The sequence below is a fragment of the Petromyzon marinus genome, chromosome 40 (genome assembly GCF_048934315.1).
Source record: "Petromyzon marinus isolate PM22_M1 ecotype Great Lakes invasive population chromosome 40, UKy_Petmar_22M1.pri1.0, whole genome shotgun sequence".
Classification (NCBI taxonomy): Eukaryota; Metazoa; Chordata; class Hyperoartia; order Petromyzontiformes; family Petromyzontidae; genus Petromyzon; species Petromyzon marinus.
In genome coordinates, this window is record NC_133706.1 from 5,167,945 (window position 1) to 5,195,440 (window position 27,496).

Genomic DNA, 27,496 nt, shown 5'->3' on the forward strand with positions numbered 1-27,496 from the left:
CGTCCAATCCTCGTTAGAATCCACGAGACCACAGTGGCAGTAACCCCACTTGGGATACAATCGGTGGTAACTGAATGACCCGCGCAGCCAAGCGCCACAAACCTTTTCCATCTCCAGGAAGTCATCGTCAAGCTTTGTCCCCTCCGCTCCGCCCACCTTCTCGCTAACAAACTGCGGGAAAACACACGGGGAGGAAGAGAGAGAGACACGCCGAGTGAGCCCAACACCACCAGCAGCCAACAACAACACCCAGCGCCATTCACCACTAAGTGGCGGTGAAGTGACCACGGCGCCTGTGCCAGCCCAGGTGCAATTTAAGGCCACGTGAAGTGTCGAAGGCTCGCTCACAGGTAGGTAAGCGAGACAGACCCAGAAGGTGCCATGAGTTGACCGGCAGATGCGCCAGCTGTGCCCCCTGCTGTGCCAACTTGCTGCATTTTAGCCGCTTGTTTGTTTGCATGCCACCACCGGCGCCACCGCCACCGCCATCACACCCAGGGACAACGAGAGCAGCCGAACGCGTTCAGCAACGACGTGGTCCGTCCGGTCACAGTGCCGCCCGGCACGAACGGGCGCGCAGCCGTGCTCCTCTCAGCGGTAATTCCACATTCCTATGTTGGGAGGCAGTCTCTCCGTGATACAATTAATGCCAACGTACCACAACACGGGTCTCAATTTGGGGCACCTAGGTGGCTAGGAAATAGTCAACGTGATGATGATGACGATGCAACTTTTTATTCTCGGTCAAATTTATATTTCACGGATCGAGTCGGGTGCCACGGTGGCTATGAGATGTTAACTACCTCGCCTGGTATACAGGAGGTCGCGGGTTCGATCCCGACCCTGACGCCTGCTGTATATTTGGAGTCTGCGGTGTCTCTCTCCCCGTGGTCGCGTGGATTTTTCTCCGGGCCCTCAGGTTTTTCCCTCCACATTTAGAATGAACATTACCAGGTTCAGAGTATTTGGCTGCTATACATTTCCACTTGATGATAAGCCACTTCATTGAGCAATCATTTGTGATAGCCAGGTCGCTTTTGAAAAAGAGCTACATAGCTAAGTGGGCCTTACCTGGAGAATCTTCCACAAATCTGGCTGTCGCCTGATGATGCTGGTTGTAATTACTGACGAAATGTCGTACTCAGATTGTCAATGTTGCGGATGCACTCTCCAACACACCGGTGTGCTGTACTAGTAACGACACTGCCATGTTCTGTTTACGTGACAAACCTTACTAATTGGCGATCTAACCCAAAAATAAACAAAAAAACCTGTATTATGGCTTGACCTGGTAAGATAAAAATTGTTTAATTTAGACCGATGCGGCCAGTACCATGGTGGTGGTGGGGGGGGGGGGGAGGGCAGGATCGCCACGCACCAGGTCGTAGCCACGCGTCGATATCTGGTCGAGAGGAATTTAATTAAAAAGCGCCGCGTGGACTCGCCGATCTCCCATGACCGCTACCTCAAGCGCCGCGTCCGTGCTCACGCAGGCAGCACGCCGCCGCGGCGACGTGCCGCTGAACGTTCTCCAGCCGAGCCTCCGCCGCGCGTGCAATGCCTTCGCGTGAAATACCGCAGTGCAGATGAAATCGTTCGGGGGGGGGGGGGGGGGAGTAAATGCAAACGCGGTAATTGCCGCAACCAGAAGCCGGAGCGGCACTTGCGAGAAACAGTGAGGAGCCTCGGCCCAACAACGTCGGCGCTGTTCCCTTGTTTGTTTCTTCGCGAGGCAGCGGCGTTAACGGAAGAGGACGTCGCGTTTGCTGGAACCGTTGCTTGCAACGCCACGCCGCTGCCAATGTGGGCCTCCGTGTTTACTAAACAACGTTTTAGCAAGACGTGCGTGAATAGTGCGACTTGCAAGGCTTCGGGGCGAAACCGTGACTTTCATAGGGCCCCTAATGATCATTCCGCGGCCGTGCACGCATCACTAATAATAATGCCTCGACAATTGGCTCACGGAAGCCACCGTGTATGGCTGCCAGAAATCACCACGTACAGTTGCACTTCAATATTTTCCTGGAATTTAAATGCAGCAATGCAGGGGTCAGGCGAGGGTTAAGGCGGCGGCGGAGGCGGCAGTAGCGGTGGTGGAGAGCCCCAAGTTGTTGGGATTGCCGCGTGGGAATGTACGTGATTATTATTATTATTATTGTCGGTGCCTCCGGGATCCGTGTAGAATTTGAGAAGAGGTGGACACGGCTGCCCACCCACCCATCGCATCGTATTATGATGACAGATTCTGTAGGAGGCGCAGGGTTTTCATAGCTCCGGTAAATCCAGCAAGCTCCAGGGACTGCAGCGAGAGTTGCAATCGATGCATTATTCACCGTGCGTCTCTCCTTGCACGGTTTACAATGCAGCGATATGTTGCATCGTTACATTTAAAACCAAATCGCGATTCATTTATACATGCATTTATTTGTAAAAAAAGAAAAAGTCAAGATTTTGTATTTTAATATTTAATAATAATTCAAACAATAATAATTAATATTATTTAATACAATACAATTAGTGGCCAAGACTATCAAATCAATACACTTGAGAATCCAGGCTCATTATAAAGAAGGGCCAATTCCCAAAATGTCACCTATTATATATATTTTTCCCATTTAAGGCCACGGTGTTATTTACGAATGGGCCGAGGCTTCAGTTTAACCGATGTGTGGCCGACACCCAGATTAAAACCCAGGATCTCAGCAGTTGCCGGCCCTTTCATCTGCAGCATGGCCACGACACGACCCACGAGGCGAGCGGCAACCTCTGCGCCCGGTGTTCGTAACGAGAGCCAGGCAGTGGGAAAGCAGAGAGGGAGATTACATTGACGGGCAGCGAGACTCCAGCCAGGGCACCGAGCTTAAACGCTTCGAGTCAGCACAAAATAATAAGAGGAGAGCTTTCGTACGCAGAACTCGTGCAGGTTCTTCTTCTGTGCGACGGGGGAGTTGGTTGGTAGCGTGTAACAACAATGCTCGTGTCAAGGACAGTGGGCCAAGGCCGTGGGCGGCTTCAGAAGCAGCCTCGTGGCGAATTCCCAAAACGCTGCCGGCGAATGATCGGAGCGTGCGGTGGCGTTACCTTGTGGCCGTTGGTTTGAGATTGGTGACCGCAGTGACGCTGCGGGTAAACTTTCAAATGTCCGTTAGCGCAGGAGAGAGCCGCATCTGCCCCTGCGGTGTTCTGACCTCCGCGATTAAAGTGTCGAGCAATTATTAATTAAAGCGTTGATCTGTTGCGACCGAATTGTGACACCAAAACGCGCTGGATGCAATGATGTTGGAGATGATGATGGTGATGACGGGGTGAAGATGAGGATGTGGCTATGAGGTGAGAAGACGGTGTGTACGAGGGGCTGCCACAGTGCGGTGTTTGGTGATGCGCGGGGTGAAGGAGGCCCTGCGGGCGATGACAGCGAGGGTCAAATGTCACCGCGCGAGCGTCGCAGAATGCCGCACAGCGCTGGAGAGAACGGTTTTGTTCAACTCTAGGATCCAAAATGCCGGCCAATCGGCATAGGGCGGGGGGGGGGGATCCTTGGGAACCAACGGTTGTGGAGAGTCGGGGGTTCCAAATAAGAGATCTGAATTTTCGACCCCCACGACTGCGGGCTGCTCGCTCTGCCACGGAGTCGCCCGAGCGGACTGCAGCTAGTAACTGCAATGAGCGCATCACGACACTGACTCCATGGCCCCCCGCAAAAAAGGAGCCAAGGGAGTTCGGGAGGCGACGAACCGCTTCGGGGGTCGCGTGAAGGGCGCCGCCGTGGACCCGCAGAAGAATCGCGAGCAAGCCGTCACCTGTTCCGCCGCTCCCAACACGCCCGACAACAAAACCACGGGGTGTGCGCGCTCTGTCTCTCTGTCGCCCGACGGCGTCCGAGCCCGCGTCTTCCCGGTGACTCACACCGCACATCTCGATTCTAATTGTCTGGGAGAAGGACATCGCCCGTCACGACACTTTCATCGCCGCCGCCCAGCTCTCCATCACCCTTCGCCCGCACGCAACGTGCCGGCCGGCGTCGGTGTGGCGTTAATTTTTTTGGCCCCCCCCACCACCCCACCCACCCCCCACCCGTTTCCTCCCCCCCGCCCACCACAAAAGGCGATGAAGCAATCTCGGCCTCCGCAACCGTCCCAAGCACGAGCGTGCTCTAAGAAGTCAGAGTGACCCTCTGCGATGGAAGAGAGCCAGCGAGCGGAAGAAGAGTCACCGCTGTGCTTCAACGAGCACGGAGGAGCGCCGCTCGTCTCCACCCAGTTTCTTGACGCCGAAATGGAAACGAAAACCTCTGCGGGATGGGCGCAGAGGGCACGAGCCGGCCTAACACGAGCCCTCCCGTTCGCCACGCTCGCCAGCAACACACCAACTTGACCCCTAATCCTAACATAGCAAACTAGACACGAACATCACCCTATCCATAACCACACGATAGCCAACCAGACGCAAGCGCTCGCAACACTAGCCAACCAGGCTCTATCCGAACCCTAGCCCTGAACACACGATAGCCAACTAAACGTCATCCCCTAACTACACGAGCCAACCAGGCCCCAACGAACTCTAACCCTGGCCTTAACCACACTAGCCAACCAGGCCCTCGCCCAAGTGCAGCACCTAGCCACACGAGACAACGATCTCCGAGCAGCATCACACGACTCAAGTGCAGGTGTATTGTACTACAGCAGCTCTGCCAATGAGCACCACAGACGTACAGTGAGGGAAAAACGTATTTGATCCCCTGCTGATTTTGTACGTTTGCCCACTGACAAAGAAATGATCAGTCTATAATTTTAATGGTAGGTTTATTTGAACAGTGAGAGACAGAATAACAACATAAAAATCCAGAAAAACGCATGTCAAAAATGTTATCAATTTATTTGCATTTTATTGAGGGAAATAAATATTTGACCCCCTCTCAATCAGAAAGATTTCTGGCTCCCAGGTGTCTTTTATACAGGTAACGAGCTGAGAATAGGAGCACACTCTTAAAGGGAGTGCTCCTAATCTCAGCTTGTTACTTGTATAAAAGACACTTGTCCACAGAAGCAATCAATCAATCAGATTCCAAACTCTCCACCATTGCCAAGACCAAAGAGCTCTCCAAGGATGTCAGGGACAAGATTGTAGACCTACACAAGGCTGGAATGGGCTACAAGACCATTGCCAAAGCAGCATGGTAAGAACGTGACAACAGTTGGTGCGATTATTCGCAAATGGAAGAAACAAAAGAACTGTCAATCTCCCTCGGCCTGGGGCTCCATGGATTTTCTTGTTGTTATTCTGTCTCTCACTTTTCAAATAAACCTACCACTAAAATTATAGACTGATAATTTCTTTGTCAGTGGGCAAACATACAAAATCAGCTGGGGATCAAATATTTTTTCCCTCACTGTATTCACCGGGCTAACGTTATTTCTCAATGACCGGGTTTGAGATCGCCAAAATCACGTTGAGGTTTTTGTCCCCCCCCCCCCCCCGACCAAAGGGGACACAGGTCAGTGACCAATCAACACCGAGCGGAAACATTTGGCCTGGGTTAATTCCGAATGCGTAACTTCCACGACACAGAATACCAGCAAAATCTTGACACGGAATGACCGTAACGGGATGACCGTGTCCACTGCCGTGTATTCCCAAAAAAGCCCCACGGAGTCTCAACTCTTTCATGGCAGGAAGTTTCGACAAAGTATTTTGCAGTGGGGGTGGGTGGGGGGGTTGGGGCGGGAGATGGCGATGTTGCCATGCGTGATTTCACTGGAATAATTTGCGCGACGCTTGTTTAGGGGCCATCCATTTAGTACGTACGCAAAAATCTGTCAAAACTTGACCCCTCCCCCCCTCCCTGTACGCACGCGGACTTTTTACACCCCCCCCCCCCCGAATCCTATAGAACGGCCGATATTTAATCCACGCAGAAACGATCAAGGATTAATAATATTAACGTGTTTAAGCAAACAGATAGTCCACCGGTGGACTATCTAACTCATTTGAAGGCCAATGATGACAAACTATTGTCGAGGCTTCACCCTCCCCCCTGTTTCCTATGCGTACATTGTCAGTAGACCCCCGCATATGCAAGTTACGCATTTGGGTTAACCCCCCCCCCTCCATGCGTACTCAATGGATGGCCTATAACCCAAGAATCTCGTCAAGGGGCCTAAACCATCACCACGCGAACTCCGCTCATCCTCGCCGCAGCGGCTTTTGCCAGGACGCCGAACAAAGACGGTCGCCGCATCGCGTGGCGCTTTCAGATGCGTTTCTTCGGCCGTCTGGAACGTTCTTCCAATCTTCCTTCCAATAATCTAGATTGAAAACTAATTCCTTTAGAACTGCTTGTTGTTGTTAGTATGTTGTCCTTCCCCAGCACCTCCGTTTGGCACGGTTCGTTACGTACGGTGCGAAAGAAGTTCAACGTACATACAAAGCTTCACTGAGTCTGAAGACGATTTGACAGGTAGGGTCCTGTCAAGTGTTTTGCAGTCGGGGGCAACGTTTCTCTTACGTAATCCACAATTGAGTAATTTGCAGGTAATTTTTCAGCTTTGGGATGCGTGGCCCAATGCCAGTGTCTTTTTTTTGTTCGCTATGCGAGGAAACCGGAGAACCCAGAGGAAAACAACGTAGAAGAGGGGAGAGCATACGAACCCCATACAGAGACGCCCGGTCGGGAATCTAACTTAGGCCCTTCTTGCTGCAGGGCACGACAGGCGTTAAGCACTGCCACCGCCTTGCCGCCCGGCGAGCATTACCGTGCAAAGTTCACGTTGAGGGGAGTTGCCTTGTGTCCATGTGGCTGCGGGGAGTGGGAATGTAGCATTAGCGCGCTGCGGTTCGAACCCAGCAACCCGGGTTCAACACCGGTGACGATTACCTGAACTGGTCCTGGGGCTCCCCTAGGTCGACTCAGCCTCAGATGAGTACATAGTGCAGTGTGCAAACATCGCCACTAGGGAGACAAAGGCGGCCGAGCGTGGAGCTGGCCACCCACCCCCTCGAGTGCCGTGCCGGCCTTCATAGGTGCTCACGAACAGCACTCGCCCCAACAGTCTGTTAAGGCTACACAGGGGATCTTTGTTTTTTTTTGCCTCTCCAGCCAGATATTCATCATCTCTACATGGGCTTTCACCTGCCACTTAACACTGTACATTCCTCCATCGGTCTTGCGCAACCTCTCGTCGCGCCGAATCCGGTTAACAATTGCGCTGCAAAAACAATACAGCCATGCTGCCAGAGCGCGGCTACTTTTTTGTTTGTTTGTTCCTCCCTCACGTTTACTCTCAGCGCTCTCGCTCTACCATCAATCCACTGCTGGATGAAGCCCGCCCCACGCTTTTCAGTCATTGGGGTTGCCGGATCCGGACTTATTCCCCCGGACTGACCCGGACAGTCAGGGGAAGTGGCTTCTGCATTCGGGCGACGGGGAATTGATTTGTGCCGAGATCTGGTACCCGGCATTGTGTTGAACTTTATTTGAGGACACTGCGCGGTGCCGATAGAGCCGTGCGCCGAGTGAGGAATACGCCGCCTGGGTTTGGTCGGTGGAGAAAGTGGCAACCATAACCATGCTTCACCACGTGGGCCATTGCGGGGTTTGGTGAAGTGGGATGCCTGTTCAGATATTCTTTCGCCACTGATGTTGGCCGTGGCTGGGAAATCAACTAGGATTGCCGGATTCAGAGCGCGGTGCGCTAACCGCAGCGGCAGGTCCTCAATCCGCCTCCCTCTATTTATTTATTTGAGTCTACCACTGAACTCCAAACACGTCGGTTGGGTTTCAGCAGCTCACGGTGAACCGGCGGGGCAGCAGCGGTGGCGGCGGCGAGGGTACTCAATTTCAAAAGACGTTCGCTGGCTAGTCACGGACCACATTCCGTTATGTACCAAGTGCAACGGCTTGGGGGAGGCCTTCATCCAGCAGTAGATTGATCACGGCCGATGCATTGTGTGATCCACACGCGCCCCCTTCTTAACCACAAGGTTGTGTTTCCTATTCTCGTGTTATTTTCAATCAACAACAATAACAATCGAGCGTCCGAGTTCACGCTGAGATATGACGCGCGCCTCCCAATTTTAATCGCCAATCTGTCCGGGACCCCCCCCACCCCCCAACGCAGCTCAGGGGCGAGGGGGACCCCTAAACTTTGGCTTGGTTTGCTTTTAACGGCGAGCGCTGCCAGCGGACGCGAGCGCATGCCTCGCGCTCAACGATGCCTCGCCGCAAGCCAAGCGTGCCGGGTTTGGATCACGTACGCCCGTATGCAAGCACGTTGAACTTCTGTCGCACCGTACGTAGCCAACCGTGCTAATCGGAGGTGCGGGTCTGGACACAGCGGTTGGCAGCCTGCGCGGTTTCCCACGAAGCGGCACAAAACACCACGGGGCCGATTCCGCCGACGACCGCCCCGGCCGGCCGGCCGGCCGGCCGAGCCTCGTCTACCAATCCCGTCGCTCATCCCGTTCGCTCGCCCGTTGCGCAGCGCTCGCGGTGATACGCTGCGGCGGGCCGGCAATGGTCGGTCGCGCGCGCACTCCACCTCCGTGACCCTGGTGGGAGTTCGTCAGCTACAAAATTACTGGGCCCAGATGCTGAGCCGGCCCCCTGCGCCTTCAGATTCAGAATATGTATTTACACTGCAGGAACGAGATGAGCTATGAAGCTGTTGTTCACGGATGTCAAGCCGCAACATGTCAGGACGTTACAACAACAACAATTCAAAAACACGATAGGAGTGCCAAGTGTAGGAAAGGTAAACAAATCACGAGAAAACCTAAAATAATTGTATTTTACCAGGTAAGGCCCACTGAGCTATTAGCTGCTTTTTTAGAAGCAACCGAGCCACAAACGATAGCTCAACAAAGTGGAATACCACGTGGAAATTTAGAGCAGCCCAATAATCTTCCCCGAGTGGCCAAGCTGTCATGACCAGCGCAGAATGAATAATGGCCAAGTCACCTCCCCCGTGATCGACAGGGCATAGCGAGGCCTTCATCCAGCAGCGGACTGACAAACGGCTGTACTGCAATGTGTTAAAACTAAACGATCACCCAGGCCAGGTGGCACTGTGGTTAGCACACTCGACTCGTGTTCGGAATTCCGAGCTTGGGGTCAACTAGGCCAACAGTGGTCATCCCCCTGTCATGGCAACGTGGATTTTCCACAAACGGCACACGTGTGCGCGGACGAGCACTTTGGCTCATGGCTGGAGATGTAACCAGTCACGGAGTCTGATGATCACGACGCACAATTCAAATCAAGAGCCAATCATTTCCCATTCATTCGCGCCACGACCACAGTCGATTCTACTCAATCGTACCACGGCGGGCACGACCGGAGGCAGGGGCAGCTGCCACTTGGGGTGCCCTTTCAAATGTGTCGAGGTGTGATGCGATACAAGTTGCTTCTCCGGAGGGTGGTGAGATGTTAACTCCCTCGCCTAGTATGCATTGGGTTCGTGGCTTCGATCCCGACCTGTATATTTGTGGAGTTTGCACGTATCTCTCGCTGCGGTCACGTGGATTTATTCCTCTGGGTTCTCCGGTTTTTCCGTCCGCATTTAGAATGAACATCAAGGCGTTCTGATCATATGGCTGCAATAAATTTCCACGCGTTGAGCTGTCATCTGTAGCCAGGTCGCTTCCTGAAAAAGAGACATCTAGCTCATGAAGCACTCCGTGACGCCCCGGCGTGAAGGAGGACGGGGCTCTTTCAAAAAACAAATCAATCTCGTTGTTGTTCAAACTAGATTCGAAGCTTTCGTGACTGCAGGAAATAAATAAAGTAATAATTATTTAATTTATTTTCTTTCCACGTGACTTTACCGAAAGAACCAAAGAGTGGCTCACTGTTGTTATTTGATCCGCTGCACATTACACCGAGGGCAATGAAGTGAGCCGATGTCTTGAACAGCTGCTTGAGAATGGGAGGTTGATGCTTCTCCACTTGAACGGTGGTAAGTCACCCAACGGAATGCGCACAGGGGTGATCACCCCGCTGCACGACTGGAAGGTGAGGGACTGCGACCGTGGCCACGAGACCCAGACCGTGGGACGCACCGCATCGCCCTGCCCTGCAGAGATCCGTTTGAGGGAGGAGGAGGCACCTCATTTCTCCACTCGGCATCTCAGGAAGCCACAGAGTGGATCGCCAAACTAGACATCCAATTACAAGCTTCTCCCGTTGTACTACAGAAGAAGGTGGGGGGGGGGGAGTAACCTTAGACGTTCATTTCCTTCGATAAAAATGTAAACAGAGTGCGGATTTCGCCCTCTGTCGTCAACGGCGGCTGCGGTGGTGAACACCGTTCAATTAACGGTACAGGGGATGACGAACACGAAACAACGGCTACGTGGACACCACGGGGCAAAAACATAATCACGCCCGCGCGCAATGACGCGGCCCACCTCTCCCCGGGCATTGTCCCGAAATCTCACGACCACGCCGTATTTGGCAACAGCTGCATTTACCGCGGAGGTGAACAGCTGACGCAGCGGTGAACGCAATGCACTCTGAACCCGACAATGCGGATTTGATTCGTGGCCACGACTAGCACCAGTGGAGAGTGATATTATCTGAACCGGTCGTGAACACCGCCCTTACCACTGCTGTACTCCCCCCACCCTCACCTCCTCTCATTTTCACCAAGTGATCAGCACGGTGAAGTATGGCTTAACAATCCCCAGGACTGGCACAGTATGGGGAGGGCTTCATCCAGCAGTGGATGCAAATCATTACTTTAAATCATCATTAGAGTGATTCACTCATGTTACTCGCTCATCGACGGACAGTCGCCTCCTCATCACTCTTCTATTGCTAGTGCCATAATAACTCTTTTCATGAATTCCCCCAACGTTGAGTCTGACTGTTTTGTCTCATCCACGCCGTGTGTTCAGCCACCACAATGCAAGCCACAACACACTCACCCACCCACTCACTCTCCCATCACACTGCAAGTCACAACACACTCACCCACCCACTCACTCTCCCACCACACTGCAAGTCACAACAACACACTCACCCACACACTCACTCTCCCACCACACTGCAAGTCACCACAACACACTCACCCACCCACCACACTGCAAGTCACCACAACACACTCACCCACCAACCACACTGCAAGTCACCACAACACACTCACCCACCCACCCACCACACTGCAAGTCACCACAACACTCACCCACCCACCACACTGCAAGTCACCACAACACTCACCCACCCACTCACTCTCCCACCACACTGCAAGTCACAACACAACCACCCACCCACTAACTCTCCCACCATACTGCAAGTCACCACAACACACTCACCCACTCACTCTCCCAACACACTGCCAGTCACCACAACACACTCACCCACCCACTCACTCTCCCACCACACTGCAAGTCACAACAACACACTCACCCACCCACTCACTCTCCCACCACACTGCCAGTCACCACAACACACTCACCCACCCACTCACTCTCCCACCACACTGCAAGTCACAACACCCACCCCCACCCACCCACTCACTCTCCCACCACACTGCAAGTCACAACAACACACTCACCCACACACTCACTCTCCCACCACACTGCTAGTCACCACAACACACTCACTCTCCCACCACACTGCAGGTCACCACAACAAACTCACCCACCCACTCACTCTCCCACCACACTGCCAGTCACCACAACACACTCACCCACTCACTCACTCTCCCACCACACTGCAGGTCACAACAACACACTCACTCTCCCACCACACTGCAAGTCACCACAACACACTCACCCACCCACTCACTCTCCCACCACACTGCCAGTCACCACAATACACTCACCCACCCACTCACTCTCCCACCACACTGCAAGTCACCACAACACACTCACTCACTCTCCCACCACATTGCCAGTCACCACAACACACTCACCTCCCCCCATCCACTCACTCTCCTACCACACTGCAAGTCACAACACACTCACCCACCCACTCACCCCCACCCACTCACCCCCACCCATCGTCATTGCCGTTCGTCCTATTATTCCCAAGCTCTTACCAATAAGCCGGTTTATTGGTAAGAAACGTAGCAACTCTTATCCACGACGCCTTCGACCGTGCTGTTTGTTACTGGCCATTCGGCGTTTTGGGGGCTTTTGGGCCTGCGCTCGGCATCCTTGAAGAGACAAAAAAAATCACGCGTCCTGCATTATTTTATGACAGCTTGATTCAGATTCCAGAAGATCCCCCCACTCATTTCTCACCCACCTCCTCCTACCTCTCTACGCCTCCCCCACTCAGCAATGCGGCCCTGCCCTGCCCCTCCCAGCAGACTTTCAATGTGGCTCAAGTTGGCTTGGGCAGTGAGCCAGCCAACAGCCACCACTGAGATTGGGGGGTTCCAATCTAGACCGTGGTCCGTGATTCAACCAAAGTGTCTCAATGTACACGTGCGTGTACGTTTAACTTATTTCGCACCGTACGTTTAACTTCTTTCTCACCGTACGTAGCCAACTGTGCTAATCGGAGGTGCTGGGGTAGGATGGCAAACTAAACACAGAAATACGTTTCAAAGAAATGCGTTTTCAATCTACAGTGTGGCACGTACGTCTGAGTATTATTATTACTATTGGTTTTAATTCCACTACTGCTGCCTTACATTTACCCAAGAAGGCTTCACGAAAGTCTTCAGATAATTTTTCAGGGAGGGTCCTGCCAAAGTTGTTTCTGGCAGTTGAGGGCAACGTTTCTCTTACATAATCCCCTATAAGGTAATTTTCAGGTAATATTTCAGCATTGGGATGTTTGGCCAATACCAGTTCTAGATTGTTATAGGTTTGATATTTGTGTGTGTTTAGTTTGTTGTCCTTCCCCCGCACCTCCGATTAGCACGGTTGGCTACGTATGGTGCGAAAGAAGTTCAACATAATACTACGTACATTGTGTGGGTTTTTTTTTAGCTATGGAAGAAAAACGGAGAACCTGGAGGGGGAGAATGTACAAACTCCACATGCAGAAAGGTGGCCGAGTCGGGAGTCGAACCCAGGTCCTTCTTGGGTGTCACCAATGCACCACCCTGTCGCCCAAATTAGACTAGTAACGAGGCATCGATTGTCAAAAAAATCTCTTCTCAACTTCACAATACGTGCTTTGAACTTTGTGTGCCAAAAATCGATTAGTTAAGACTGCAATGGGCATTATGAACACGAAAATGGAGTTCACAATATTGCACAAAGAGGACGAGTTAAATGAGAAACAACACGAAGAAGATGCTAATATTGAGACTAAAATAGCTCACCCATTAACTGAACAGAAGCCTAGAATCATTGGACGAGGGGGTTGATGAATTTCCAGTTTGGACTAATTTCAGATCTGGTGTCATTATTTATACGAAGAGTGGACAGTCTCAGCACAGTCGATAATAACCGTACAAAACCTACACGGTGTTATCAAATGTTACGAGTCAAAGGGATTTCCTGGTGTGTTTGTGCGTCTGTGTGTGATGTCTGCAGTGTGTTTTGCATGCCATGTACAGCACAGAAGTCTGTGCGTTGCCTGTGTGCATGTGCGGTGTGCGTGCGGCAAGATCTGCGTGGCGTGATGTGCGAATGATGTCTGCAGTGTGTTCAGTAAGTGGAATGTGTGCCTGCGTGCGGAGCGCGCCGTGTACGGTGCACAGTGTGTGCCACGTGCGGCGTGTTCACTGTGTGTGTGTGTTTGTGCGGTAAGATCTGTGTGCGCGTGGTGGGGTGTGTGCGAATGATGTCTGCCACGCGTGTATATGTGCGGCATGTGCGGCACGTGCCGCGTGCGGCGCTCAGCGCGTGCTGCGCGAATCAATGCCTCCGGCGTGACAGGGCAGCGGCAGAGGTGTCAGACGGCTCCGTAATCGCCACGCATCTATGTTCTCCCCTCCCAGCCGCACTGCAGTCGTTTGGCTTGCAAACGGGCAGGGTTTAATAACGACGAGCGGCAGTTGGCGAGGAGGAGGAGGAGGATGAGGAGGGGAATACCAGTGGCTAGGCCGGCGTTGTGGCGTGCGCCTTTAATGAAGGAACCTCGGACGTGGGGTTGCGGTTTCTGACCTATCATCCGTGTTTTTTTTTTTTACACGTGCCACTCCCAAAGGAAGGAAAAAGATCAAGAGTCCCCGGTGAAAGTCCCAGATGACTTATATTGACACCGTGAAATGTTACTGTAATATCAACACAAGCTATATGGCGACTTGCCGTGTGACAAAACACCGATTTTCACTTCCACATGTAAAAAATCTCCGAACCCTTTTGCGACCTGTTGAACGATTCACCGGTGACGCAGAAACGACTACACAAATGACTGCACATGAACTCCTGGACGCGCGTCATCTCATACTGTATGCACAAGACATAGGTTATCCTGAGTGAGCGAGCGAGTCGGTGATTGAGCAAATGAGCAGCTGAGTGAGTTTGTCAGGAATCGAGTGAGTGCCCGAGTGATTGTGCGAGTGGGTGAGGAGGTGCATAGGTGAGTGGGTGGTGAGCGAATGAATGTGCTGAGTGAATGAGTGGGTGACCGAGTAAGCCAGCGAGTTAGTGAGCAAGTGAATGAGCAGGTGAGTCGGTAAATGTGCGGATGAGTGAAAGGGTGAGTGTGAGGGTGAGCATGAGAGCGACCAGGTGAGCACGTGGGTGAGCGAGCGAACGAGTGGAAAGGTGCATAAGCAGGTGAGCAAATGTGAGTTCACCAAATTTGGACACTTCTATTCTTCAAGCATGAAGGCAACACTGTAAGGCCTCAGTTCACAAGTTATTGTTTATAACTTGGCCTGAACATCAATGATTGACGAGGCAGCAAGCCACGGTCAATCTGAACGATCAAACGCGACGTGAATTGTAAAACAACTCGGACGACGGATCGCTCGGCTGTAAAACCCCTCGATCGCGCGACGTTCACGAATGAAACGGCGATGGCGGCGGCTATGCCGACGACACGGCGATGGCGACGGCGGCGTTGACGACACTCGCGTTCACATCGCTGCCCGGCAACTACGACGTGGTGCACGCGATGCGCGAACTGAATTATTTAGAACCGCTTGTTGAAATGCGTTCAGTTTGTTGCCCTTCCCCCGCACTTCCGATTAGCACGGTTGGCCACGTACGGTGTGAAAGAAGTTCAACAGCACATACGCTCATCCCGCCTGGCACGGTGCCAAACGGAGAAATAACCGAGACCTCATTCGTGGATATTAACTCTGGCCGGACCGCGACGCACGACCCGTCTGCCACAACGCGGTCACTGCAGACCCACGACAAAATCATTTTGTGTGAAACGAACGTCTCAAGTTTTAAATACCTTCAAGTGCCCCCCTCCCTCCCTCCCCCAATCTTAATGACTGCGTGTGTGCAACCAAGGCCTTGCGTAAAAACCCAGTTTCGGCCAATGAGAGGGCATCATCTCCGCTGCTGCCCCCTCTGGAATTCACCACCCTTGGCAGTTCGGAACTGTCACAACATTTTCTCTGTTGAAGTCCAGGCACAAAACCTTCCTCTGTCCCCTCTTGGCCCTGTGAACGACTGACCCTTGTTTACGAGTGTTCTTATTCTTTTTTTTAATTGCTTTTATGCTCTAGAAAAAATCATGTTCCTGTTCGCAAATCAGCTAAAACTATAAACTAAACTAATTTGTATTACCAGGTAAGGTCTAGTGAGCTATATATATCTCTTTTTCAGCAGTGACTTGGGAACAAATGATAGCTCCATAAAGTGCCAAATACAGTACTCTAAACGCATGTTTCTACATGTGGGGGGAAAAACCAGAGGACCCGGAGAAAAATCCACGCAACCACGGGGAGAAAACACGCAAACTCCAAATATACAGCAGGCATCTGGATCGCGACCGAACCCACGACCTCCTGTATATCAGGCGAGGTAGTTAACATCTCATAGCCACCGTGGCACCCGACTCGATCCGTGAAATACAAATTTGACCGAGAAGAAAAAGTTGCATCGTCATCATCATCATCACGTTGACCATTGAGGTAATTGGGTGGCACTTAGAGACCATGACGGCATCGCGCCTAGGGGAAGGGAGGGGTGGTGATGGCCGACGACCGATGGGACTGGCCATGGAATCGCAGCCAAAGGAGATCAGCGACGAGTCACACGGCAGGGCTTTTCCGCCAATTCCCCGACTTAGCCACTTTCGCGGCAACGACAGCGTACCGCTCCCTCGGCCGAGGTGTCAAATCATGAAGCGCAGAAAACGCTGCCGCATTTCACACTGGCCGCGAGCCAAGCTGCCGTGGGGGGGGGGGGGTCGAACTGACCGAGCGGCCGCTCACCGGTCGGTACAACGCGTGGGCGTTGTGTGCCGAGCGGCTTCGCGGGAGGGCCGCTCGTAGGCCGAGGTCCACCGAGCTCGGCACGACCACACGGCCCGCCTACGCAGCAAAGCAACCAGGTGGCCCAAGTCATGGGAGACCTGGTTGGGGGTGACCAAGGGGATCTGGGACTCAGGTAAAGGGGATCCTGGTGGAGGGGGACCTGGTACCCAGCCAGGTTAAAGGGGCCTGAGTGAAGGAGACCTGGTTTTCAGGTTAAAGGAGCCTGGGTGATGTCCAACTCGCACGAATTATGAATTAAGGGCGGTTTAATGGTTGCCACTGATATCGCTTCACTACAATTTATCTCTGAGGAATCTCCACTCATGGTCCTTGCGGACTAAACACAGTCCGCAAAACCACGACGCGGTGAAGGTTGCAAATTCAAGACCCGATCAGGGTGGGAAACATGAAATTTCATCCCTCCAAAATCAATCAAATAAGTACCACTTATGTGGAAAGAAAGCAGTGGTCGGGTGATGGGACAGACTGCTGGTCCGCGCCATGGGAACGTGGAATTTCCACCACCATCTCGGATCCCCCTGATGGGAGCTGCGCTCTACTCCTGTTCTGCGGGTGCGCGAGCAGGGAGACTCTCTCGCTCTCCCGTCCAACCCAGTCCGTCCCTGGCCTGTGAAAAACTTAACGAGTAACGCGAGGCGGCCGCCTGTTGCCCGGTCGTCATGGAAACCTGGGATCTGTGTTCCAGGCTTTAATTTGAGCAAATTAAAACCCCGCGATATTAATTGGCGCAATCCCAGCGTACATGCCTAGCGAGCTATTCGCCACCGCCAAATTTAACCTCCCTCCCCCCCCCCACTGTTAGAGCAAACAGCCCCACGTGGCGTGAAGGGAATGCGGCGAGCTGTGTACGGGTTAAACAATGTACGATAGGAACCCGGCCACGTCACCGGACATTACGGGGTCCGACGACTTGGGCATGCAGCGCGCGCCCGTCGCAGCCTAGGGGCAGGGAGATGACAGACGAGCAAATTGACTTGCCAACACCTCTGCTGGTCGTGTCTAATGATGCGGGTCGGGCCTGCCGGGTGGGGTGGCACAATGTCCACGATAGCCACGCCAGGGTAAAAGGTGTCTAAAAGCCATGATTGAGGCTACGAGTTTAACGTTGTGGGGAAAAATGTATAATTCACTGGGGTGGGGAGGGGGAGCGGGGTGGGTATTCAAGTGGCTCATTTTCGTCCATTTCTGGGATTTTTTGGGGGGCATTTCAAATCGATTTGGAAACAATAAATGTAAAAATATCTGAAATATGGGGTTCCCAGTTTGCATTGGGACAGCGCGATGACCCCTCACCTCCCCTTCTCCCCCTCCCCTCGTGCCTCCAACCACCCCCCCTCCACACAGCTGCTGTGGCACTGCCAACCACTCCATGTCCATGGACTGAAAAAGACAGCTTTGTACTTCCAGCGTGTGACTTATGGCATTTTTGAAAGGTAATCAAGCAAGCGCCCAATCTTGTGTTTATACACAGGTTATCAAGCATTTAACTTCAGACTTTACTCAAATTCACGATCTCCACGACGGTACTTTGTGACCGCGATGCCAAAAAGTCTTCACGATGACGAGTTAATTTATCGTTTAATAACGATTGCTTAGGCTCGCTTTCGCTCGTCGAATCACGCACGTAAGAACTTACGTTTGTCGACTTGCGCAAATTATATCCCAATTAGATTCAAAGCTTTTCCTGACTACAGAAATTACTCTTTGGTTCTTTCGGTAAAGTCACGTAGAAAGAAAGTATGATTTTATTTTACTTATTTCTACGTGACTTTACCGAAAGAACCAAAGCGTGATATGCCAATGTTGAATTTAGGCTAATAGAACAAAACGGCACAAAAATTACGTGAGAAAAAACAAGAAACGATGCAAACGAGAAGGCAAATCATTAAATAAACAATAATTTCTCGAACAAAGTTGACGCCCCTGAATCGCAGAGATTTATCGGATAGTGGGGATCCGAGGTGAATCATCATAATGATTCACGCACCTCTGATTACCACTGTTGGTTACATACGGTGCGACTTACATACAAACAATACTTTGCATCTTTTTGCACAGCATCTACATGCAACTGCATCCCAAGACGCAGCCGCAAAACGTGGGATGCGTGCATCACGGTGACAACACAAAGGTGTTGACACATATCTATATATTTTTTAAAGTTAAACGCCAATGGGATGACATTGTAGTTGGGAGACTGCTTTCGGCAGCAGGGCAGAGAACGGGAAGGTCAAAGACACGACATTGGGCGGTGAGTAAGTAGTACTGAGAGCAGAGGGCACACAACTCCAACAACAAGGGGTCCGCAACACTTTTTGGAAAGTCCTCATCAGCAATCTCTCAATGTTCCAGGTCTACCTCGTTCAGCACGCGCGATCGTGGCCACGCTGCGAGATTACCTCTGCCACAATTGCGAGCGCTCTACCCCGGGCTCCGTTACGTCCGAGGCTTTGCATGCGGTTTATTTACACGCGTCTGTGATTAGCATGCGAGCCCCGTTCGTTGTTTATCCGGGGTTCCGTTTGTAAATGATTCGTTGTTGTTTTTGCTCTGGTGAGTTTGCACGTTCCCAGCCCGAGTTGTGTCTGCAACTACCGCCACTACCGACGGTATTGGGCTGCGGTCGCCCCTGTACACGAACTGCCCAGCTCAATGGGGGCCTTACCAGCTGAGTTAAAGTCTCGAGTCTGAGCAGCAGGGAATGAGCGACCACCAAGTGACTCGACTGCTAGCAAGACAGCTTGCAGCAGCTAGGAACGAATGCAATGCTGCAATCGTTTTCAGATGGCCACAGTGAAGGAATATGTTTTAATCACGATACCGTATTGCAGTTGCTGTGAGAAGGCTCAATTGAATTAAGCTCAGAACTCAACTGCTGAGAACGCCATTTCCTTGGCAAAAGTGTTCTTAGGTAAAATCAATGGAGGTTTTCAGGCGGATGAATTTACATCTCTTAAAATGAAGCCTGATTGAGGTGGCTGGAGCAGCGTTGAGTCGGCACGGCTGAGATCCTGCGTTTCTAACTCTGGTAGCTGCCTGTGACTACTACGCCACGTTTTCAAGCGGAGCGAGTTTCTGGTCTCGGTAACCACTGGCTCAAATAGGCCATGAGACTTACATGGAGAAACATAGACTTACACAGAGACCCGTAGATTCACATAGACTGGGTTGTGATTAAAACGGGTTCTCGAGCGTAGTGAGTTTACAAGTATCAGCTCAGTCACCACTGACTCACATCGACCAATAAGACTTACATAGAGAAACATAGACTCACATAGAGACCCATAGACCCGCATAGAATGGGTTGTGACAATACAGGGTTCTCAAGCGTAGTGATTTGATGGTCATACTCCCAATCATCAATGACTGCACAAAAAAATAATCACCTTAAAGATTGTTCTGCACTTAACCCTGCTAAATTGCAGCTGTGAGAATTTAAAATGGTTTTGCTGTCAAAATTACTCTCACGAGGCAGGGTGGCTGGGAGAGCACTAGCCCCTACTAACGTCAATTTGAAAGAATCTCATAGGTAGCTCTTTGATATCCGTTTCCGTGGGCCGTTGTCTAACACAGTGCACTCAGCTCTGCCACAGATCCAAATGGATGCTTGGTCTCATTACAAGACGCCAATATCACAAAGCAGATCAACCCGGGGCGGGAAATATAACAAGAAAAATGTAAATGAGAATATTAAGCATATTTGATCACGAACCCTAAATTGAAAGCGGATTTGCTGGCAGTTTGATCTGGAAGGACAAGAATAAATAGTTGCTTCGAGCGCGAATTTTCCTTGGTGTCGATCGATTCTTTTTATTCCGTACGGCAGACACCCCGGGGGCTCCAAGTGGAACTCAGCCAGCACGCAGCGAGCGCATTTGCAAACCCTCGCGGACAGCTCGGCATCCTCCTTTGCTCGACTGCAATCAAAGGTTCCTTGAAGTCCTGCACGTGAGTGTCTTTGTACGCAGGGGGTCGTGGGTTCGCCCTTGACCCTGATGTCTGCTGCGGTATATTTGGAGTTTGCGGTATCGCTCTCTCCGTGGTTGCATGGATTTTTTTTTCTCCGGGTACCTCCGGTTTTCCCCTCCACAATTAGAATCAACATGCATTGAGATTATTTAGACGATTTTGCTGCTATACGTATCCAAATGATGGGCCATTTTGTTGAGCGATAATTTGTGGCCAGGTCGCTTCTGAAAAATAAGTGAATACCTCATGGGCTTTGTCTGGCAGAATGGGGGTTGGTTTAGTGTTGTATTTGTACGTGTTTGAGTGATTTGTTCACCTTCCTTGTACTTTTGCACTCCTATCGTGTTTTTATTAATTTTTTATTGCTGTAACGTTCTTACCAGCCCCTACTGGACATCTGTGAAAAAGAGCTTCATATAGCTCATGGAATTCCTCCAGAAAAAAAAATAAACATTCCGATTTTAACACACAAGATGGCTCCATTTCTGCGTGTAAACACCAACCCTGTTTCCAAGTTATTATGGCACAAAGACTCACTGAGCAGCTCACGCATCTGTAATATTAATTCCGCCCAAGCAGGAACTGATTTAAATTCTTTATCAAATAACTCGCCTACCGTTCCCTGCCCCCCACGTGGAAAATGACCTGCATCTTAGGCCCATGGGTCAATATGGTTGAGGCTAGTCTGGGAGAACAATAATCCATTGTTGAACTCTATTCATTATTGAACTGCATTGCTATGCAACCCGCGCTGACCAGCGTGGTGAACTGCGGTATGCGCCTAGTGACCTACACAACTTTGGAAAGCCCTCATCCAGCAGTGGATTGACAAAGAGGATGTACGCACATATCGTACGCACGTACAGTGCAGTATTTGATTGCCTAGAATGCACCAATGCAGCATTTTGGCGAGGATTTTTATGCAACATTGTGCTTTTTTTGTGCCGACGACCCATGGTGTGTAGAGGGGGTGCACTCACCAACAACATCTTGTAAACCAGCGACATTCGTTTAGCACAGCTGACTGCTGATGAGACCCAGAAGGTCGAAGCTGGTCCAGATAAGCACGCACCTCAAAGAGAACACTGCTGGTTAACCCAACTATTGATGGCTCATAGGGCGAAAGGCTAAAATTTACATTGTTTTTTTTTACGTGGAGTTCTTTTAAACGAGAGATTATTTAATTACATTCATCATCTAATATAAAAGCCAACGAAAGGAACGCGTCTGACAGAACGTCCGCCGATGAGATGGAGCAGTTATATGAGCTCATGTACGGGCTTCGAGGAGAATGCTTGCACAGCAGAGACGTGAGGAATGGCAAACAACTTGGAAGGACAATCAGCTAGCCGTGGATTGATCATGGCTCACGATGATGATGACGATCTGGAATTCTCTACGGGGTGCAACAGATGTCTTGTGATCCCCGCCCGTTTAATTTTCTAAAAGATAATATTTTTCAAGGTATATTTAAAACAAAAAATGAATATGCAAAGGATTTTTTTTAACGGGTTTATTAATTGGGGGTCACAAGACATTTGGCCCGCAGTGTACATCAGCACTCTGTGAGGTTTTTATGAACTCCATCATTTCACAAGGCAGGTCAGGAAGAGTCATTAGAAAAAAAAAACGTACAAGTCCACCACAGCACTGCCCCCAATTTCCCAGCGTCAGAGGTACCCACAATGGAAAATGCCCTCTCCAAATACTCAAAAATGCTACCGACTCGCCACCCTGAAGAAAGGGAATTGCCCGAAACGTTAACCTGCTTTACTGTGCATTGTCCTGTAATACGGTGGCATTATAAACGCGATGATTGATTTTTGTTTTGTTTCCAGCCTGTGCCATTATCGTAAAAATACATTTATTCATTTATTTTATACAAAAAATTAGGCCGTTGGGCTATGGGATTAGCCAACAATGATAATACTCGCATGAAAACATGCCACAGGCTCTTTTATGTTAATTCAATATTAACCATAAGTGTCATTTATTTATACGGGGAACAGTGAGTCTGAGGAATATATTGAGGATTCATTATAATTGGGATATTAGGCCAACAGCTGAATCGTTGTGTGCAGCTACATCATAAGCTGTTTCTGTTGTGGACCAATCAGTTTCAAAGACAATGCATATACTACCAGAGCAAAAGGTTTCCGTTTGGTGTTTTAACATCTTAACACAACTGTTTTATTGCCAGAAAGGGTAAAACCTATCCTTATATTTCTGAATCGTTGTTTTGGCTGCGGGGCGAAAACTTTGGACCTTACCTGGAGAAAACCCTCCACGCATGTAGCACCCAAAAGTGGCGTGCGCAACAAATACGTTCGCAAACCTATTTGCTGTGCTACCACCTCCTGGCCACCCCGCAGCCCAGCCGAGTTTCACGAACCTACGGGTAGGCGGCTCGGTACGGGATCGGTGAGAGGTGGTTGGCGGCAGTGGCAGGAGGCATTCATCCAGCAGTCGACTGAGCACGGCTACTGATGGTGGTGACACGATCCAACAACTCTCACCTTCAAAGTGCCGCATTACAGACGTGCACCACCACAAAGACAAAGATCCCCTGTACAGCCTTTAACAGACTGTAGAAGCAAGTGCTGTAAGCGAGCAACTATGAAGGCCGGCACGGCACACGGTGGGGGAGGGGGGGTGGCCAGCACGACGCTTTTGTCTCCCTAGTGGCGATGTTGATGCACCGCACCAGGTACTCATTTGAGGCCGAGTCGACCCAGGGTGGAGGGCCCAGGACCGGTTGAGATCATCGTCATCGCCGTTGACCGCCAGCGGAAATCGAACCCCGGGTTGTCGGGTTCGTGGAGCGGCGCGCTCACCGCCGCACCGCCACGGCCCCACCACACAACAACCCGCAGACGCTACGCGACCACCCAACGACTTGCTCTCGGCAATATTCCCGACGAGAATCAGGAGGCGCGAGAACCATCAAACGCCCGCTATGGAATGCGAACCGTGGCAGGCGCGCGCTCACTTCAAACGCCGGGCGGCAGGCAGCCAACCCAATCACCCACCCTCCCCACGCACGCCGCTGCGAGCACCTCTTGCATGCAGCCACAGGTGGTTGCTCTTCTGCTGCCGCCACTGGAACGTTGCTTGGCTGCCTATCGTTGGGGCCGCCGGGCCGTGCAAAGTAGAAGTCGCCGCGTGGGTAACTCGCCCGCTTATCTCTCTCGTCTCCCTCCGGGGAAAGTTTGGGTTGTTATCGCTTGCCGACGAAGGCGATGACCTCTGACGTTTTTCGCTCCACGTGCTTGAGAGCTTCGTCCGGGGGCTGAACATTTATTACCGAATGTGTATTGGATAAATATATTCAGTCATTCATCGCGATGCTCATCGAGAACAGTTAACTGAATCGCGTTCGTAAATATTGCATACCGCACGACACGTGTGCGCGTGTCGCACGACCCCGATGCGCGTCAAACAGGCACGCAGCGGACGCACAGATTCACTGCCGAGCACCGATCATGATGGGTTTACATTTTGCGCATCGGCACGTGGGCAAGAGTTGTTGATTACCGTAATTCGTGTTGTATCGGGTGCTAGGCTACCGGCAGCAGAGGGGAAGTTCCGCGAAATCCCTTGTTTCTACTGGAGGCTGAGAAGTTCCCACACCTTCACCAACACGCACTGACCAGGGTGGTGAAGTATGGCCAAAATAAACCCCCACCATGACCCATAACGCCACGGAGGAAGCCCGTCAAGCAGCAGCGGGGCTGACAAAAGGGCTGTACGTGCACGTACATTGTGTGTGGGGAGTGGTGGTGCAGTGAAACCCACACTGTGCGATAAACTTGGCTATGGATAACATCGGGGAGGGGGGGGGGTATCTGAACCAGTCCTGAGTCCCCCCCCCGACCCCCCCTTCACCAACTCCTATGGCCAATAAAACGTGGAGAGGCATTCATCCAGCAGTGGATCGACAAAAGGGCTGTGCACTGTATCGCTGAGTTGTATATTAAACCCGCTGTGACATATGGATCTGAAGACAAGAAACGGACACTGACGAACAAATTTGGAAACTCTTAATGCGCATGGCGAAGATGCATGAAGAGGCACTGGGAATCATCATCACATCGAGAGGCAGAAAGAGGAACACGTGGATCGAATTGATTGGCGAGGCGAGTAAAGTGGTGTCAAGGCCGGACACGTCGAGGCCGTGGGACGACGACGACGGTCGATAGGACGAGACTGGCGATGGAATAGCAGCCAACGGAGGGCACAACAGGACAGGGAGAGGGCGAACACCGCGGTAGATGAAGCGATGGGATCGGCTCACGTGCAGGCGCGAGGGGGATCGTTGCATCGCAGGACCACGGGAGGCGATGGCCAGAGTGTGGACGATGCCTTGATCCCAAGGTGAGCCACAAGTGGCCGATGACTGTGAGAGACGTTGTCACTTGTGTCACGCGTGGGGAGCGGCAGCGCAACGGTTTAGCGTGCCGCGCTACGAACCAGGCGACGTGAGTTCGATTCCCGCTCACAGCCGATTATCTGAACCGGTTCTGGGCCTCCCGTTAGTCCACGAAGCCTTAAATGAGAACCTGGTGTGGCGTGAAAACATCGCCACTAGGGAGACAAAGGCGGCCGGTGGTGCTGGCCACCCAACCCTCCTGTGCCATGCCGGGCCTTCATAGGTTCTCGTCAACAGCACTTACACCAACACAGTCTGTTAAGGCTTCGCAGGGGGATATCTTTGTCTCTAATTGTGTCATTTAAGCCCTGGTAAGCCAAGAGGTTTCTGCATTCACCAGAATTGAGTCTTGATTATATAGGCGATCTTTTTTCACTCGCCATTAATTGAATGAAGATGGAAGCAAATCATTACGCATCTAACATCCAGTCAAAGTGTAAAATATATTTACGTCGGTCTGGTAGTCTCATTAGTATTCATTACAACCGATATTCCCAAGAAATATCCATTCCAAGCAGTTTCCATCCCTGTCGAAGCAGCAGGCCCCGACACGAGCGTGTAAATTCCACATTCCTATGACGGGAACCGACGAGACGAGAGGACGTCGAGTGTGGAGACGGAGTGATGAAATCAGCTGGTGCTAGTTGGGATTGCTGCCACACTCACTGCAAGACCGTGAGAGATAGCGACGGTTTGAAGCCTTCATCCAGCAGTGGATCGATCATGGCTGCCTTCAAACCAAAGCGACGACGAAGATGATGAGGATGATGATGATGTCGGTGATGAGTGGCCCATCACAACCAGAAGTTTCACGGGCTTCATTAAAATTGAGAAATCTGTCGCTAATCTAAGTTTCATCCACACGCGATAGACTGAAAAATACCCTCTCGTTAAACTCCTTCAATAAACTCCTGCACCACCCCGTGCACCACGAGACTTGGGACAATATACAATCATATTTTAAGGCTCTTATATTTCAGCGGGTTTTAAAATTGTTTTAACTCCATTACAACAACGCAGCGTGCGAGGAGGGTGCAACACGGATGGGACTGATGGAGATTGGTCCACACTTGCTGTACTGACGTCCACGGGGAGGGAGTTGATCCACCAACCCTCCCTCGCTGCTGCCTCCACAGTGCTGGAATACAGACCATGTGCGTACCTGGTGCGTAGTCGCACCAGGTACTCATTTGAGGCTGAGTATACCTAGTGGAGGCCCAAGACAGGTTCAGATAATCGTTACTGGAGTTGGCCATGAGTGGAAATCGAACTCGGGCCGCCGGGTTCATAGCGCAGCGCGCTAATCGCTACACTACCGCTCCCCACACACCACCACCACCACACACACCACCACACACCACCAGCACCACACACACCACCACCAGCACCACACACACCACCACCAGCACCACACACACCACCAGCACCACACACACCACCAGCACCACACACACCACCACCTCCACACACACCACCACCTCCACACACACCACCACCACCACACACACCACCACCACCACACACACCACCACACACACCACCACCACACACACCACCACACACACCACCACCACACACACCACCAGGACCACACACACACACATACCACCAGCACCACACACCACCACCGCACACACCACACACACATACCACCAGCACCACACACACCACCAGCACCACACACACCACCAGCACCACACACACCACCAGCACCACACACACCACACACACCACCACACACACCACCAGCACCACACACACCACCACCACACACACCACCACCACACATACCACCACCACACATACCAACTCCACACACACCACCACCACCACACAAAGACAAAGACAAAGATCCCCCATATAGCCTTAACAGACTGTAGGGGCAAGTGCTGTTAGCGAGCACCTATGAAGGCCGGAACGGTACACGAGGGGGTGGGTGGCCAGCACCACGCCCGACCGCCTTTGTCTCCCTAGTGGCAATGTTTACACACCGCACCAGGTACTCATTTGAGGCTGAGTCGACCTAGGGGAGGCCCGGGACCGGTTCAGATAATCGTCACTGGTGTTGGCCGTGAGCGGGAATCGAACCCGGGTCGCCAGGTTCATAGCGCAGCGCGCTAACCGCTACACTATCGCTCACCACCAGCACCACACACACCACCAGCACCACCACCATACACACCACCTCCACACACTACCAGCACCACACACACACCACCAGCACCACCACACACACCACCAGCACCACCACCACACACACACCACCAGCACCACCACCACACACACCACCACCAGCACCACCTCCACACACCCCACACCAAGTCCCAGGGTCCCCACGTCTCTCTCTCCCCTACGTCCCAGGGTCGTCACGGCCCCATGTCTCTGTGTTTCGCGATGATGACGATGATGGTGATGATGGCGATGATGATGGTGGCGCGCGCTCACCATCACCACCATGATGATGATAAGGCTGTGTGATTCGGCGTTTGCTGTCACCCCGAATCCCACCGCCTCCTCGTCGCGTCTCAACTCGGCGTCGCCTTGTGGCGTCCCTCAGTCTCCTCGAGTGTCTGCCGCCCCTCCGTGTCCCCCACGTCGCCGCGGTGTCTGTCCCCGTGTCCCCTGCGTCTCTGTCTCGCCATACCCCAGTGTCTTCGTGCGTCAACGTCTCTGTCCCCATGACTCTGAGCCTCCGTGTCTCTGTTCCTCTGCGTTACCGATAGCCTGACGCCGTGTC

At 51.8% G+C, this 27,496-nt stretch overlaps 1 protein-coding gene across 5 annotated transcripts in view; it reads right to left on the minus strand.

The window, feature by feature from the left end:
• The window catches only part of LOC116950856 (endophilin-A3-like), a 69,371-nt gene that overhangs the window by 40,781 nt on the left and 1,094 nt on the right, over window positions 1-27,496 (minus strand). For 4 of the 5 annotated variants that reach the window (XM_032968982.2, XM_032968981.2, XM_032968984.2 and 1 more), the window contains exon 2: window positions 103-171. In XM_032968982.2, coding sequence (XP_032824873.1) covers window positions 103-171 — 69 coding nt within the window. Of the gene's footprint in view, window positions 1-102; window positions 172-24,624; window positions 24,647-27,496 lie in introns of those variants that run through there. The other variant, XM_076073050.1, reaches the window with a different exon arrangement.